This window comes from Chenopodium album, chromosome 6 (assembly GCF_948465745.1).
Source record: "Chenopodium album chromosome 6, dcCheAlbu1.1, whole genome shotgun sequence".
NCBI lineage: Eukaryota > Viridiplantae > Streptophyta > Magnoliopsida > Caryophyllales > Amaranthaceae > Chenopodium > Chenopodium album.
The window spans coordinates 45,282,455-45,300,506 of NC_137839.1; the positions used below are offsets into that span (position 1 = coordinate 45,282,455).

The window sequence follows — 18,052 nt, forward strand, 5'->3', positions numbered from 1 at the left end:
GGTCTTTCCAATGAGATCTTTTTTATGCATATGACAATAATGTTAATAAAAATTACGCACATGAAATACTTCGAACGTTTCGAGTCTCATCCACTCATTCTAAATCATTGCCGAAACAAATTCAGGAATTAAAATAGAAATCCTCCCCAGTGGAGTCGCCAAAAACTGTAGGGAATAATTTCAAGCGTTAACCCCCTAGCTTGAACCCCACTGTGATCATACACTAAAGAACGGTGGCGTCCAAAAAGGAAGAAGATAGAGCAAAAGAGTCGCCAACAAGTTTTTTTAGGAACTTGTAAACCGTTCACAAGGTGAAGGTTACACCCCTTAACGATCCAAGAGATCGTCAACTCCATAAGGTTTTGAACCAAATAGGGTACGGGGATGAAGGTACAAATCCAGCCTAAAAGAGATTGAACCTGCCCTAATAATAGGCCTCTACTTTATTCTAATCGTATTCATGTGCGCTTTCTAACTAACATGCAATCAATAGGATTAACCCTAAACCTGTTTATCTATGTTGGTTGAATATTAATGCACAAATAAAACTATTATTGGCGATTACTTGAATTATAATCACATTAACCCTGAATAAGATTATTAATTATCTTATTAAGCGTGATTACAAGTACCAATTCCCTTTAAACATGCATAAAAAGGTGTGATCAAGCATAAATAAATAAATATCAAACAACATAATAAGAATCATAAATAATAAAATTATAATCATAACAATCATAATTAAAACAATTATAAAAATAATCATGAATCATTTTAAAGCATAATAATAGCAAGATCCTAGGCATGATACTAACAAGATTAATAACAAACCCTAGCATGTCACTAAACAATAAAAATCAAATCTTTAACCCTAACATGATACTAACATGAATAAATATTAGGAAGAACATAAAAGACATCGTACTTTTAACCATACTTGATATTAAAATTACCCTAGACATGATACTAGGAATCAAAATAACAATCTAAGAATGAACTCTATATCATAACATCAATAAAACCATTAAAGTACTTACTTTGATGCCTCGTACATCTTTCTAATAACAAAATACACGCGTTAGTAACTTCAAGGAAAATAATAATAAAAACAATTAAATTAAATAATTGAAATAGAGATTTGGGACCAAACCCTCAGAAATTAAACCTTTCACGTCTAGGGCGAAGGCAACTTCGAATATGGCTAGGTGTATCTAGATCTAATGAATACGGAATTTTTATATTTGAGAAAAGCTAGTTTAGAAAAGAGAGAGAGAGAGAGAGAGTAATCAAGAGAATCTTGATGAGAGTTGGTCAAAACTGGTTACCGAAAACGGAGTTTTTAACACGTTATTTATAGAGAAAATCAGCCAAAAAGATAAAATATCAAAACAGAGTCTGGCGCACAAAAAATTGAACCAGCGCCAACGCTGGCTATTGGCGCCAGGCGCTACAGCTGGCGTTTGGCGCTGATTTAGAAAATCACGCGTTTTCTTAAAATCAGACAAAAATTGCCGTACAGGAGGATAAAATCATATTTTCCTCAAAAATGCTCTTTGATTTTAATTAAAACTTTAAAAAGTCAACAAAAGTCAATTTATCAATGATAATTGAATTAGGAATGAAAAGAACCTTCTAGAAGAATCTAGAAGACTAAAACCATTCCTAATTGCATTAAGAGCGATAAATCTATATTAGGCCCTTGATGAGTGACATTTATGTCATTCTTAGGGAGTAGTTTAAGAGTCATTTTCGTGTTTATTTTATCTTATTTTCCCTTTCTTTCTCTTGTTTTCTTTTTAATAAAGTTTCTTGTTTATTTGGTAGTGTTGGAGCGTTTTAGTTTATTTTCTTTATTTTATTAGCTTTAGTTTACTTTCGTATTTTATTTTACTTTATTTGCTTGTAGAGTTTTTGTTCTTTTTTTTATTAGTTTAGTTTTGTGTCTCTTATTTTCTATTTCATTTGATTTATTTCCATTTTATTTATTTTTATTTTATTTATCCCAATTCCTTCCTTCGGTTTTGTGTGTAGGGGTTCGGGATTCATGTCAAGTGAGTTCGGGTTCCAATTTGAGTCAAACGCCAAATGCCCATTTCACAAGCATGCTGCCCACTTATCCATCACCGCACACCTCCCTTATCCTCCACCACACATACACCACCACAGCCAAACCAGCCTGCAACCTCACGCAACCACGCATATCACCATCATCCACCTTTCCCCTGCTCACTCAACCTCACCACCAAAATCACCTCTCACACAACCACAGCAGCCCCACAGCCATACTCACCTGCTGCCACGCCTCAATTCTGCCACCAACACCACCACACAGCAACAACCAGAACCACCTGACCACCAATTTAACCCCTAAACGCAACTCCCCTGCTGCCTCCATAATACACCTCCACTGCCGCAACCAATACACCACCATTCAACCAACCTAACCGACCCGCAACTACTCAAGCCACCAATCAAGCATTTCGGCCCTCAATTAAGCAAAAATCAGATTAAAATTTGATTTTTATCAAGTTCGAGCATACCGTTTGTGGTTCGGTCGAAGTTCGAGTCAGAGACTTTGTGGGTTTCGTTAATCGAAGAGGAGTGGTCGAACATACCCATGGTTCGACCGAACCAACCCCGTAGTTCGACTGAACCAACCCATGGTTCGACCGAACCGCTTCACGAGCTATGCACGCGAGTTTTAAAGAAAATTGGACGGCCACGATCTTGGATACTTGATGAAGATGATGATGATAAGCGGTGATGATTGATTACTTTGATGCGTGATGATGGTGGTAGGAGAATCGAATCAGAGCAGCCAAGAAGAAAGAAAAAAAACGTTTGATGGTGATGAATGGAAATCGGGGGTAGCTGATAGTTTTGGGGGTTTTGGTTTTCTTTTTCTTTTTCTTTTATTTTTATTTCCTTCCCTTTTCCTTTTCTTATTTCTTTTCTCTTTTGTTTTCTTTTCTTTTTATTTTGATTTTCTTTTTATTTCCTTTTCTTTCATTATTTTATTTCCTTCTTTTATTTCTCCTTTATTTTTCCTAGTTTTATTAAGTTAGTATAAATACCCCTTTTTTGGGGGTAATTAAAAAACATTGAATAACTATCTATTCCTCTCTCTAGTTAGTTTTAGTTTTAGGTTAGATTAGGATTAGTCTTCTTTGGTAGAGAGAGAAAGTGAGGTTTTCTTCATTAATGAACTTGGATTTTGAAGAAGGAGCTTGTTCAATCCTTTGTAGACCTTCATCTTCAATTAATGAGCAATTTCTTACTCTCTCTCCTCTATTTTTATTTGTTTATTCTGATTATTATTTTAGTTGTTGGTATTGCTTGTTGATCATGTTGATTCTTGATTATTTGTTGGTTAATCTTGTTATTATCATGATTAGTGAGTAATTTCCCCATTAAGGGGATGGTTGTGGTGTAGTTGGACCTTGAGCATGTTCTAGGGTTTAGAATTGATTTATTTGTGATTAAAGTCTTTATATGCTTGATATTCTTTAATCTTCTTGCAAGTGCATATTGTTGGTTGATTAAAGGTGAATCTTTGCTAACAAGAAACGGAAGTTGACTTAGTTAAGGTTCATTACTATCGATTGTTATTTAATAGTACCTCCTAGTATATGGTTCTAATGTGGAAACATAGAGGCTATGTTAGGAGAAGCCAATTGACCCCGGAAGGCGGCTAGATTGGATTCTTAATTTCGATATTCGAGCATGTTTAGTTCATAATTAATTCAATTTCTATGCCTTTGTTTATGTTCAAGTGAATGCTATACCTAAACCATTTCCCTTAATGTTTTATTTCTTGTTTTAGCATCTTTAGACTTTAGTTTATTTATCTCCTATTCCGGACTAGCTTAATTGTCGATAACATTTGGTGGTGTTTACCGTTCTCTGTGGTTCGACCCCTATGCTTGCCTTATACTCGTATTAGGTTTGTTTAGGTTGTATAAATTGTATTTGATCTAGGGATAGACAATTGACGACGCGTTTATTCCCTTGTCAGCCCTCCTCTAGATCATTAGGCCGCATATAAAGTTCAAACCGGGCCCAGTTTAGTAAATTGGCCATAACTTCCTCAATATTCATCGGAATTGGGCTTATAATATATCATTGTAAAGCTCTTGTCAAGCCCTATCCAACTACACTACTATTGGACCCATATCATGGACCAACCAAACTGGATTGGCTGTTTTCTTAAAATAAGTTTTCAAAAACAGAGAGAAGAGAAAAGAAATTAAAACTTTCCGCAACACTAAGCTTTCCACACTTTCACTTCATTCGATTATGATTCGACGCGAAAGGTACTCAACACCGGGTTTTGTTTTGGGGAGACACAAATGTGTGTCTACACCGACCCGTCCACTTCTCTTGGTCCCCTCCCTGAGTGGGATGAGCGGACTCTGTACTTTTCCCCCGTCCACCATATCTATTAGAGGGTGCGACGTGGGATCACGGCTGGTAGGACGCGCTACCACGGCTCAGGCTGCGATACCCTGGGCGACCTGTACAAGGTGTCCATCGACGTCGATGGATAGGTGAGACTTCTCTGGGAGTCTTGCGAGTTGACTGCGCTTTTCGAGACCTCGGAGGCCATTATTGCCTCTGACAGGGGTCATCGCGTGGTTCGCGCCCTAATGGAGTTCTTGGACACCACCAACACTTTCCACTTCCCTTCGGGTGAGATGATGGTCACCCCGACCGACTTCAGTCTCATTACGAAACTGGAGTTTAGTTCTACTACGCTGTCATTTGACAACGACATCAGCGTCTTCTCTCCTGAGGGTTAGGAGCTGTTGGGTCCGATTAATGTTCGGGCTCGTGCTGAGGTAGAGTCGACTTAGTTTAGCGCTAAGGGCATTCGCCGATCGACTTTGGTGGCAGCTTTTGAGGATGATGCGACCACCCAAGAGCAGCGGGTGCGCATCTTTGCGCTTATCTTGCTCTCAGGGATGTTTTCCCTTGACAAGGGTAGTAGAGTGCTGCGTTACTACTTACCCGTGGTCCATGATCTTTACCTGATCGGGATCTATGACTTGGCCAGCTTGGCCTATGCTGACTTTGTCCGAGCGTTATGAGACTCGTGTCGACACCGGTCCTTTACGGGGAACGTTGCTCTGTCTGGTTTCTTGAGAGTAGTAGAGGTATACTTTATCTCCCATAAAGTTCAGCTCTAAGCTTTGGTTAGCACTTGCTGATACTTTTTGCCTTTTGTAGATCTGGTTCTACGAGTACTTTCCTTCAGTAGTGCCGGCGAGACCGTCGCCATGCGGGTTTCCGTTGAGCGCCTGTTGGGGAGGTCACCGCGTTGGGATGTCTACGGCTTATGTTCGAGATCAGATCCTCTCGGTATAATTCTTTGTATAGTTGAACACTTTTGTATTACCTTTAGTAGATTCTTATCTCATATGCGTTCTTTGCAGGAGCCTGGTGTGCAGTACCGGTCGAGGATCGGCTTGGTTGCCCCTGGCTTAGCTGCGCAGTACACCGCCGAGCGTCGCTACTTCTTAGGGACGTATGGAGCGATTGCGTACCTTGGAGAGAGGGTTGCTATTCAGCATTCCTCAGACACTTTCGTCGTTCCTGCTCCTCCGCCGCGTCATATGTTGGCGCGAGGCTGGTGAGCATGTCAGAAAGGGTTGACACCCCTTAGCGATCTTATGCGATCCCTGGGCGGTGCTATGAGGAGGAGCTGCTGCCGCTGTTAGCTCCAGCCCCTCTTCTGGCTGAGGAGGTGGCGGTATGATTTTCATCTTTTACCTTTTGTTAAGTAGCCCCTAAGTGATATTTTACTGACTTTGATTTGCTTTCGTCAGGCTGGACATACGAGGTGGCAGTTCTGAGATCGTTCCACCTCGTATGTCCATCCATTACCATGGGACATACGGGCCAAACGAGGATTCGATTCCTCCAGCTCCTAAGGACAAGCGCCTCGTGGATCGGTCGATTCCTTGCCACCAGTCTCGAGTAAGCTTTATTTATTTGCAATTTTGTTCATCTATGTTATGCATTGTTTAATGACTTTATTTCTCAGACAATTCTCGTGCGAGGTGGTCACGGTGATGGCACGATGTATAGATGCCTTCCGGAGCCAGCTCATTCAAATGAGGAATGTAGCTACATGTCGTAGCGACTACGCCGTTTAGGAGGTAGAAAATCCTCCCCAGTGGAGTCGCCAAAAACTGTAGGGAATATTTCAAGCATTATCCCTAGCTTCAACCCCACTGTGATCATACACTAAAGCATGGTGGCGTCTAAAGGGAAAGAAGATAGAGCAAAAGAGTCGCCAATAAGTTTTAAGAACTTGTAAACTGTTCATGAGATGAAGGTTACACCCCTTAACGATCCAGGAGATCATCAACTCCAATAGGTCTGGAACCATGACTAGTAGTTTGGGGATGAAGGTACAAATCCAACCTATAAGAGATTAAACCTGCCCTAATAATAGGCCTCTACTTTATTCTTCTCGTATTCATGTGCGCTTTCTGACTAACATGCAATCAACAGGTTTACCCTAAACCTGTTTATATATGTTGGTTGAATATTAATGCACAAATAAATCAATTATTGGCGATTACTTGAATTATAATCATATTAACCCTAAACAAGATTATTAATTATCTTATTAAGCGTGATTACAAGTACAAATTCCCTTTAAACATGCATAAAAGGCGTGATCAAGCAATAACAATATAAATATAATCAAGCAACATAATAATAAAATTCATAATCATAATGAAAATAATAATAATAATCATAATTAAAATAACCATGTTAAAGCATGATAATAGCAAGATCCTAGGCATGATACTAACAAGATTAATAACAAACCCTAACATATCACTAAGCAACAAAGATCAAAGCTTTAACCCTAACATGATACTAACAAAAATATTAGGAAGAGAATAGGAAGCGTCATAATAATCATAATTGTCATATTTGATATTAGAAATTATAGTTATTACCCTAAACATGATACTAGGAAGATCAAAACATTCTAACATGACACTAGGAATCATAACAACTCGTTCTAAAAAAATGGGATTTCGCGTAACAACATAAGCATGATTTCTATATTATAATATCAATAAATCATTTACATCACTTACTTGGATGCCTCGTATCTCTTTCTAATAAAAAAATACACACGTTAGTAACTTCAAAGAAAATAATAAACAATAATTAAATTAAATAACTGAAATAAAGATTAGGGACCAAACCCTCAGAAATATCAAACCTTTCACGTCTAGGGCGAAGGCAACTTCAAACTTGGCTAGGTGTGTCTAGTGCTAATGTATGAGGAAGTGTGTTTGTAAAAGGGTTGGTTTAGAAAGAGAGAGAATAAAGAAATTCTTGATGAGAGTTGATGATTGAAAAAGGGGAGATATGACCTCTATTTATAGAGAAAAAAGAGGGTCGAATAATAAGAAAAGAATCCGAATTCGAATTGAAATAAAACTCGATGGACAACAGTTTTTTTAGATTTTGTTTTTATCAAATCTTTTGATCCAGATGCCCAAAAAGACATATAATATGTAGTTGAAAAGCTATTGAAGTCTACTTTCCAACCCAATTAGAATCAGATTAAAATCATCTGTAGTGTAAAAGATATGGCCGAAATAGTGAAAGGGTGTCAGTTTTGGATAGAGTTTCATATCTCATTCATATCTTTTTCGTTATAGCTCGGATTTAATATTATAATATATCATTGGAAATATAATTTAAAGATCTATCCAACCATATAAAATTTGGATAAAGATTATGAGGCACGAAAATAATAGCTAACTGTCTTTGAACATCTTTAAATTCGAATAGAATTAGAATTTAAGAAAAAGAAAAGTTTTAAAAAAGAAAAGTTTTTATTTAACTCAAATTCTTTAATCTTATCTTTTCAAAAAGGATAATTAAGATCTTTTAGAAACTTATAGAAGCTTCTATTTAATCCTAATTAGTTTAGGTATAGGATTAGACCTTTGGACCCTTCACATGATCATTGGGCCGTAGGTAAGATCCGGTTCGAGTCTAGTTTAGTATTTTTGCCATAACTTCCTCATTATTCATCGGAATTGGGTTTATAATATATCGTTGGAAAGGTCTTTTCAAGACCTATCAAAATAAATTATTATTGGACCCTTATCATGGACCAACCAAACATGATTTTTTTTTGCATTTTAAGTTGTTTGTATCTGCAAGTACACACTCAAGTTAACACATACATGCACACACAATCACAAAGTCATACGCGTGTTATGTCATGTCGTGTCAAGTCAAGTTTGGACAAGTTAGTTGGTCAAGTCGGGAGTCAATCACAGTCCATACGAGTCCTTTGACAATTTCACTTTGGAGGTCTTGGTACATCATGCATCGCATATACATTGAGACGCACTTGACTTAAAGTCATCATCATCATTAGCTTGTGTTCGGTGATAATCAAGCAAACAAACTCTGCTCGAGGACAATCTAGCAAGTGTATCTTCAGCCTCTATTCAGAGACAATTGAACAATTGTATCTTTAGCCTCTGTACATGGACAATCGAGTAAACAACCTCTATTTGAGGACAAACGAGTAAATAACCTCTGTTCGGGGAAAATTGAGCAATCGTATCTTCAAGCTCTCTTCAGGGACAATAGAGAAAATTACTTATGTTCGGAGATAATCGAAAAGACAAGCTCTATTCGAGGAAAATCGAGCAATCATATCTTCAGCCTCTGTTAGGGGACAATCGAGCAAACAATCTCTATTCGGGGATAATTGAGCAGTCGTATTTTCAGCCTCTGTTCGGGGTAGGGATGGCAATTTAATCCGAGTTCGATTCGAATCCGATCCGATCCGAAGGAAAAAATCCAATTCGAATCCGTTTAAAATTAGTCCGAATCTGAATCCGATAAAATAAATCCAAATCCGAATAGGAAGTGGATCGGACTTGGACCCTACGCAAAGTTCGACGGAGTCCGATCCGAGTCTGAATCCGAGAGTATAAGCAAATGCTCTATAACTTGGGACAACTATTTGCTTGTTTTGTAGCAAATTTTTGTTATGTAACTTAGTTTATAATTTAAATATGTTATGTTTATACTTTAATTGGTATGAGAATACAAGCAATTATAGGTATATGACATTACAAAAAATAAAAATAAAAAAAATATTCGGACCATTTCGGAGGTCCGTATAAACGGACCGGATTTGGATCCGAAAATTACGAGTCGGATCGGATTCGGACTCGAATTTTTTGGATTCGGACTCGGATTCGGATCTGAGTCCAGGGTCCGTTTACTATACGGATCGGATTCGGAATTAGCCACATCCGACCCGAATCCGATCCGTTGCCATTCCTAGTTCGAGGACAATCAAACAATACCATTATTATCATCACCACGGCTTATACAGCCAAACGCACATGACTTGAAGGTATCGAGCAACACCTATACATTCAGATACACATGACTTGAAGGTATTGAGTAACACATATACAGTCAAATATACATGACTTGAAGGTGTGATCTCCATCATCCACCGCTTCTGTTCGAAGACAATAGAACAATATCACCCTTTTTAGTGAGGTTCCCGAGGCGCAAAATTTCACTTATTATTTTGTGAGATGCTTGAGGTGTAGGAATTCACAATAGGTTTACTGAGGTGTGAAAGACTATCATTCATCATCCAAAATATTTCTGAGGCACAGGAGACTTCCAACTCATCATATGATATTCTTATTGAGGCGCGAAAGATTATCATTTATTTAGTAGACTACTTAGAGCGTAGGAATCTATGACATGTTTCCCGAGGCGCGTAGACTTGTCACCCCTTTTGTAGTGAAAAAATATTTCTGAGGCATAGGAGACTTCCAACTCATCATATGATATTCTTATTGAGGCGCGAAAGATTTTCATTTATTCAGTAGACTACTTAAGGCGCAGGAATCTATGACATGTTTCCCGAGGCGCGTAGACTTGTCACCCCTTTTGTAGTGAACTGCTCGAGGCGCAACAGTTCACGATAAATTTCTCGAGGCGCAGATGAAAGGAATGTTGTCCTTCAAAAAAGTGTATGATTTCGATAGAGGGTAAAGTTAAGTGATCGGATTGTGTGGCTGGAGGTCGCTTCCGATCAATGAGATTAATATAATTAATCTCAGAACTTTCTCTTGACTGAACCCAATGGGTCACACCCAATCATGTAACCAAATTAAGGCAATAGATTAAGACTAAGGCTCTAATACGTCGATAAATATATTTCATACTCAAACGTCGAATTCCGAGCTTAGAGCCTCAAACATCAAATCGATTATTAGAATCGACGAGATAAGAAAATAAGTTAAACAACAAATTGCAAGTCAAATTTGCAAGCCTTAACCTCGCATTGGCAAAGCAAGTAGCTAGCCATGTGGGGGCTATGCTAGCAATGCTTCTAGTCGCAAAGCGTAGCTTGGCCACAAACCCAGCAGGCTACGCGTGCACGCTAGCTGGGCGTGCTGAATGAGCACGCATGTGGGCAAGTAGCGCTAGCAAGTCTAGCAGCAAGCAAGGCGTGTTGGGCCGCGCTAGTTGCTGCAGCGCCTAGCACGGTTAGCAGCCCACCAACGCGCATGAGGCTTACTTCCAAGGTAACAGTTGTGTGTGCTTACTAGCAAGCCCAGCTTGGCACCAGGACGCCAAAAAGGCGCGCCTTGGTGCCGAAGGCTTGGAGATCTTCTGACGTGCTTTCATTGGGCCTGGTTTAGCTTCGAGAGCGAGGGAGGCTTTGTGGTCCACACCTAACTCTCCCATTTTCTTGACAAGTGTTGTTTAATTATTTGACTAAGTTTTTTAATTTATTTTTTATTTTAATTAATTAGCTAGGGTTTTCTTTTTTGATGGTGATACCACCTTTATAAATACTTTACTAGTTTTTGGGGATTTTTAAGAAAGTTGAACTATAAGAGATCTCCACCAAAGTGACAAAACCTTGAGCTAGTGCGATTTTTCTAAGCTAAAAAATCATAAGCAAGGTTTGGGCAGGAGGGTTTGAGTAGTTGGAGGAGCTCGCATTTGCGGTTCTTGCTTCCACAAGCCAAAGTGTTCAAGCTAAGGTTCGTGTTCGTGTAGCGGCGAAGTATGCGTTTAAGGTAAAATCTCTTATCCCTTTAATATTATTATCGTCTATGTTTTAGTTATGTAAATATGCTTGACAATAATAAATGTAAGTACTGGGTTTTTTTATGTAGTATCGCATTTTTTTTCTATATATAAGTAATTATAATAAATACTACATATAACACTCAATCACTCATTACACGAAAATGTAATCAATCAAACTTTAACACTCATTTTTTAAATTGTCTGTTGGCTTGTTTGTTTGCAGCAAACACATTAACACGATATTGTACTCGAGTGGTTGCAGCAATGGCGGAAGATTTCACCATGCTCTGTTGTGAAAGGAATAGTGTCCTTTGAACAAGTGTATTATTCTGATAGAGGGCTCAAAATTATTAGGAAGCTAATTATTCAGTGAGGTAAAGTGATCTAAATGCATAATTAATATTAGAGTTTAATCTTGACTGAACCCTTCGAGTCACACCCAATCATGTAACCGAACTGAAACGTGTTGGGTTTCGTGATGTTTAACATCACGTGGAATAAAACCCCTTCCAAAATCGGCACACAAATTAAAGAAACTTAACATGCATATTAGTTAACAACAACCACATAATTAATTAACAAAGAGAAAGAAAGAGGAAAAGAGGATCATACCCTTGATGCGTGCTTCGCTTTTTCTTAGTGCTCGAACTTGAAAGCATAGAGCCCCACAAATGCACAAGCCACCAACGGTTAACACCCTCAAGACCTGAACTGAATCGGCCTCTTCCTCGAAGCTTAGTCGGGGCTAGACCAAAAGTACTTATTAGAACAAAAGTGTTCTTGCTTGTGGAGATCCTTACAAGTTTACAACTCAAGTGCTCTTTCCCAATGCCAAATGATTGGTATTTATAGATGCCTAAGTTAGAGGGCAGTTCACGTGTGTTGCCCTATGCAGGTTATCGACGAGACCCAACTTACATCAGCAGAACCCTTGGATCCATACTTAAAACAATTGGCGTTAGAAAGAGGGGAAGGATCATCTAACCTGCGGTTCACCAGCTGAGCAAGGGGCTAGTCGATAAATCACCATGGCCGGAGAGGAAGCTACGCCAACACCCGTATCTAAGGCTAGTGACGCCAAACAAACACCACAAAAATCACCATGAGTAGCTCTCGATCCAAAAGAATCCACTGAAAAACCCAAATCCACCATCTCACAAAAATTCAATCCCACTGGATTGACGTCTGCTGCAACTAAGGCGGCAGCGGCGAAACCAGCCGACCAAATAGGATCCAGTTCTTTTAAGTTCAGAATGCCATTAACAGGCACGCACAATGAACCCATCACCTTAATACCAGTAACCCAGAAACAGCAACCCGTCAACATGCTAGCTATTCTGCAAAACCTCTCTGAGTGCGGTAAGGAGCAGTTGGTAGCACTGACGTTAGGCCTTACCAATTTTGGTAAGGGGATAAGCTCGTCACCAATAGCAGCAGCTACAGAACCAGCGACAAAGACGACGACACCTATAACTCTCACCCCGAAGCAAAAAGAGCTAGTCCGGCTGAGGAAGATGGTGCTGGAGCTATAAGCTCGGTCTCCGAATCGAGAATGGATTGTAGATGAGGCTGCCCAGGCCAGGCCAGGGGCAGTCCGGAGACACGAGTTGCTCGCAGCAAGTCGCCGACCTCTGAGTGAGGACCAAGTCTGGACAGGGAGAAGCGAGCGCGAATTTAGGTCATTCCAGATGATTCACCATTTTGCAGGGAGATTCTGGAAGAACCGATGGAGAAAATAAAGATGCCCAACTGCAAGTGATATGAAATAACCAAGGAAAGACAAGTTAAAAGGAAGGAGAAATCAAGTAACAACAAGTTCAAACCAACAACCCAAGATAACCTATCTCAAATTCACAAAGATAGATGAAATAGGGGTCTTAATCAAAGCCAACACCAAGTAAAGCTAAGATTAAGGTGTAACCACAAAGATTACAAGAGATGCAATCACAAAGAAAGCAAGATAATCACAAAGATTATGGTAGAGAGTGAAAGTCTCTTTATTACAAAGTTCAACAAAAATTAATATGCAAAAACGTCTTAAAACAACTTAAATAGTTCGCACAAACTGGCAGAAAAACGGGAAAAGGTTCGGCCGAACTCTGGGTAAGTTCGGTCGAACTTGTGGGTAGGTTCGGTCGAACTTTTTTAGTTCGACCACTCCTGCAAAGATGCAAAAATCAGCTCTGAAACTGCCTGGGAGTTCGGGCGAACCACAGTGTAGGTTCGGTCGAACTCTGCTGCTCCTGGACAGCTCAACTTCAAACGTTCATAACTTCTTCGTTTCTCGCTCAAATTTGGCATGTCACCAGTCGTTGGAAAGCTCTTGAACTCTAATTTCACCTCCAACTTGAATCACCTAAAAATTCTATGTAACGAAGGAGATATGGCTGAATGAAGTAGCTGCATCATATATTGATAAGCTTCTTTTCTTCAAGTGTGATGATGGTTAGCCCCGAAAGGTGACCTCCAAGGAGCTTGGCCCTACTTCGTGTCATGACACGTGGCATGTCTTCCACTAGGCAACAAGTCAAGGGGTAGGCGGGGATTAAAACCAAACACTACTTCAAATGGTGTTTTCCCGGTAGCTATGCAATGAGAGCGGTTGTAAGCAAATTCAACTTGAGGTAGCTTAAGATCCCTATCTTTCTTGTGTTTGCTAATGATAGCTCGGAGAACGGTGGACATGGTACAATTAGTTACCTCGGTTTGGCCATCGGTTTGAGGGTGACTAGAGGTACTAAACAAGAGCTTGGTTCCCACTATCTTCCACAAAGTCTTCCAAAAGTAGCTCAAGAACTTAGGATCACGGTCCGACACAATACTTTTTGGAATGCCATGAAGCTTCACCACTTCTCTAAAGAACAAGGTAGCCACATGAGAAGCGTCATCGGTCTTATGGCAAGGAATAAAGTGAGCCATCTTGCTAAAACGATCAACCACAACAAACACGGAATCATTTTGCCTTTGAGTGCGAGGGAGAGCAACCACAAAATCCATGCTAAGATCATCCCAAGGGTGACTAGGGACCGGAAGAGGAGAGTAGAGTCCTTCACGGAATCGACTCTTAGCCTTGTGACAAGCCCCACAACGAGCTATCACATCTTGCACATCACAAAACATCTTGGGCCAATAAAAATGCTCTCGAAGAATGTCATATGTTTTCGCAACCCCAAAGTGTCCGGCTAGCCCTCCATGATGAGCTTCTTTAACAAGCAACCGTCGATGAGAGCATTTCGAAACACAAAGCTTGTTTCCCTTGAAAAGGAAACCCTCTTGCACCATGAAAGAGCCATCGACCCCTTCGTCACACTTCTTCATCAACCCACCAAAATCCTCATCATCGTGATACAACTCTTTAAGCAACTCAAACCCTAAAAACTTCGCATCAAGAATAGTGATCATACAATGTCTCCTAGAAAGAGCATCGGCAACAACATTGCTCTTCCCTTCCTTGTACTTAGAAGAGAAATTGAATGATTGGAGGAATTCAACCCATTTGGCATGCCTTGCATTGAGTTTATGAGAACCACTGATGTACTTGAGAGATTTATGATCGAAGTGTAGTACAAATGGTCTAGGCCTCAAGTAATGTGAACAATGATCAAGAGACCTTACAATAGCATAGAACTCCTTGTCATAGGTACTATATCTCATTCTTGCTCCACCAAGCTTCTCACTAAAATAGGAAACCGGCCTCCCTCCTTGAACAAGAACCGCTCCAACTCCAACCCCACTAGCATCACATTCAACTTCAAAGGGTTGATCTAAATTCGGAAGAGCTAAGATTGGAGCCTCACACAACTTCTTCTTGAGGTTCTCAAAATCCCTTTGAGCCGATGGCGTCCACTCAAAAGTACCCTTCTTCATGCATTCGGTCACCGGGGCCAAAATAGTGCTAAAATTCTTCACAAACCTTCGATAGAAGGAAGCTAGACCATGGAAACTCCTAACTTGAGTGAGAGTAGTAGGAGTAGGCCAAGATTGAATGGCCTCCACTTTACTAGGGTCCATTGAGATCCCTACATTTGAAATCACGTAACCAAGAAAAGCAATACTATCCACCATAAAAGTACATTTTTCCAACTTGGCAAAAAGCCGCCTACTTCTCAATGTTTCAAATACTTGCCTCAAATGTTTAGCATGATCAAGTTCACATTTGCTATAAACAAGTATGTCATCAAAATAAACAACAACAAATTTACCAATGAATGGGCGAAGTACCTCATTCATGAGCCTCATGAAAGTGTTAGGAGCATTAGAGAGCCCAAATGGCATAACTAGCCATTCATACAAGCCTTCCTTTGTCTTGAAAGCGGTCTTCCACTCATCTCCTTCACGCATACGAATTTGATGGAACCCCATCCTCAAGTCAATCTTCGAAAACACCTTGGAACCATGTAACTCATCAAGCATATCATCAAGTCGGGGAATAGGGAAGCGATACTTGATGGTGATGTTATTGATGACCCTACTATCCACACACATCCTCCATGTACCATCCTTTTTCGGAACCAAAAGAGCCGGAACCGAACAAGGGCTAAGGGATTCCCTTACAAATCCTCTTTCAATCAACTCACCAACTTGTCTTTGAAGCTCTCTTGCATCATCGGTGGTACACCTATAAGCCGGTCTATTAGGGAGTTGTGATCCGGGAATAAGATCTATTTGATGTTCAATTCCCCTAATAGGTGGCAAACCGGGTGGGAGATCATCGGGGAAAACGTCATGGTACTCAACCTATACTTCCTTGACAAGGGGGTGGATTGGGTTCTCTCGCTCACTCTCTTGTGTTTCCCTAAGAAGACAAATAAAGACAATGTGTCCTTGATTTATCTCCTTTCCCATCTCATTTTCCCCAATGAGAAGGTTCTCTTTGATTGTGTTTCCCGTACCCAAGGGTTCTTTGTGTTTGATGGTGGGGGACAAGGGGTTGAGTACAATCTTTTTCTTATCCATCATGAATGAATAAGTGTTCTTTCTTCCATCATGCATCACATCTCTATCAAATTGCCAAGGTCTACCAAGCAATACATGACAAGCATCCATAGGCAATACATCACAAAGCACCTCATCCTTATATAACTTGCCAATTGAGAAAGAAAGAAGAGTTTGTTTCGTTACCTTCACCTCATTGTGATTGTTAAGCCATTGAAGCTTGTAGGGAGTAGGATGATTGGTAGTTTCAAGATTGAGCTTGCTCACCAATGTTGTTGAAGCCACATTAGTGCAAGAGCCACTATCGATGATAAGATTGCAAACCCGATCCTTGATGGTGCATCGAGTTTGGAAGATGTTTTCCCTTTGCTTTTCCGTTAAAAGGGTTGAAATGGAGTGAAGTGCTCTCCTCACTACAAGGATTTGACCCTCATCGGCGTCAACTACAATTTCATCCTCCTCATCATATATAGGGTCACCAAAATCCCTCTTCTCATCTTCGTACTCATCATCATCCATTTCACGAATCATCATAGCTCTACTATTTGGACACTCATTAGCAAAATGTCCATAGCCTCTACACTTGTAGCAAGTCTTTCGATTTCCCATCTTGTTGTGATCATCTTTGTTAGGAAAATGCATGGGAGCCTTGCCTTTGTCATCTTTGACAATGGGCTTGCTTGTCTCACCCTTTGGAGCAAAAGAATTCTTGAAGGTAGGCTTAGGATACCCACTAGCACTACTCACCTTGTCATACTTCTCAAACTTCAAAGCCACTTGCACCACTTGATCAAAACTTCCATGGGCATGCACATCAACCTTTTGCCCAAGCTTTCTTTCAAGACCACCAATATACCTAGCAATCTTATGCTCCGGTGCTTCCTCAACTCCACTCATGATAGAAAGTTTTTCAAACTCCCTAGTATACTTCTCTACCGACATAGTTCTTTGCTTAAGAGAGTTCAATTTAAGATAAGCATCTTGCAAATAATCTCTAGGCACAAAAGCCTTGTTCATATGTTTCTTCAATTTCTCCCAAGAAGTGATTTTTGATTTTCCATCTTTCTTCCTACGATTCTTAAAGTTCTCATACCACAAAGAAGCATATTTTTTGAGTTTAAGGATGGCCAATTTGAAACGTTTTTCATCATTATAACCCTTATATTCAAACACATTCTCCATACTTCTAACCCAATCAAGAAATTCATTGGGATCAAGATTACCTTCAAAGTCCGGAAATTCCAACTTGATGTCTCGGTCACGGTTGTCCTCATGGTGTCGTTGGCGGTGTTCCCTTCTCCGGTGAGGAGAGTGAGAGTCATCTTCTTCACTAAGGCTCCTCCTCCTTCTAGGACTTCTTCTATTCTCCAAGACCTCAAGAAGTCTATCAAACTTCCTTTCTAGAGCATCCAATCTAGAGTTTTCATTGTAACCTTCATCATCTTCATAATAGTATCTATCACCCATGTTTGAAGATAGAAAGCTTGTAATTTTGAGGGAAATTTCAATTTTTTGTGGGAAAAGATGAGATCTTTTGAGAGGGGGAAAGAGAAAATAAAAAAAGGTAGGATCTTTCTAGGCTAATAACCTAGGCTCTTGATACCAAATGATATGAAATAACCAAGGAAAGACAAGTTAAAAGGGAGGAGAAATCAAGTAACAACAAGTTCAAACCAACAACCCAAGATAACCTATCTCAAATTCACAAAGATAGATGAAATAGGGGTCTTAATCAAAGCCAACACCAAGTAAAGCTAAGATTAAGGTGTAACCACAAAGATTAAAAGAGATGCAACCACAAAGAAAGCAAGATAATCACAAAGATTATGGTAGAGAGTGAAAGTCTCTTGATTACAAAGTTCAACAAAAATTAATATGCAAAAACGTCTTAAAACAACTTAAATAGTTCGCACAAACTGGCAGAAAAACGGGAAAAGGTTCGGCCGAACTCTGGGTAAGTTCGGTCGAACTTGTGAGTAGGTTCGGTCGA

The 18,052-nt window shown here is 39.8% G+C and overlaps 1 protein-coding gene across 1 annotated transcript; it reads right to left on the reverse strand.

The window, feature by feature from the left end:
• Window positions 1-12,103: 12,103 nt before the first annotated feature.
• On the reverse strand, window positions 12,104-17,079 carry LOC145636925 (uncharacterized). The gene is made up of 6 exons (XM_081688458.1): window positions 16,919-17,079; window positions 16,215-16,801; window positions 15,041-15,146; window positions 14,454-14,860; window positions 13,690-14,330; window positions 12,104-12,775 (listed from the first exon to the last, which is right to left on the reverse strand). Exons 1-6 carry the CDS (start codon window positions 17,077-17,079, stop codon window positions 12,104-12,106), a joined length of 2,574 nt encoding a protein of 857 aa, XP_081544584.1.
• Window positions 17,080-18,052: the final 973 nt, after the last annotated feature.

Excerpts from the sequence above, each read along its gene's own strand:
- LOC145636925 (XM_081688458.1), bottom strand. The coding sequence starts at position 17,079 with ATGAACAAGGCTTTTGTGCCTAGAGATTATTTGCAAGATGCTTATCTT. Across the intron at positions 14,861-15,040 it reads CTAGCTTCCTTCTATCGAAG|TGGGGTTGGAGTTGGAGCGG; the intron begins GTTTGTGAAGAA and ends ATGTGATGCTAG. Across the intron at positions 12,776-13,689 it reads CCGGGAAAACACCATTTGAA|ACTTGGTCCTCACTCAGAGG; the intron begins GTAGTGTTTGGT and ends CTCCCTGTCCAG.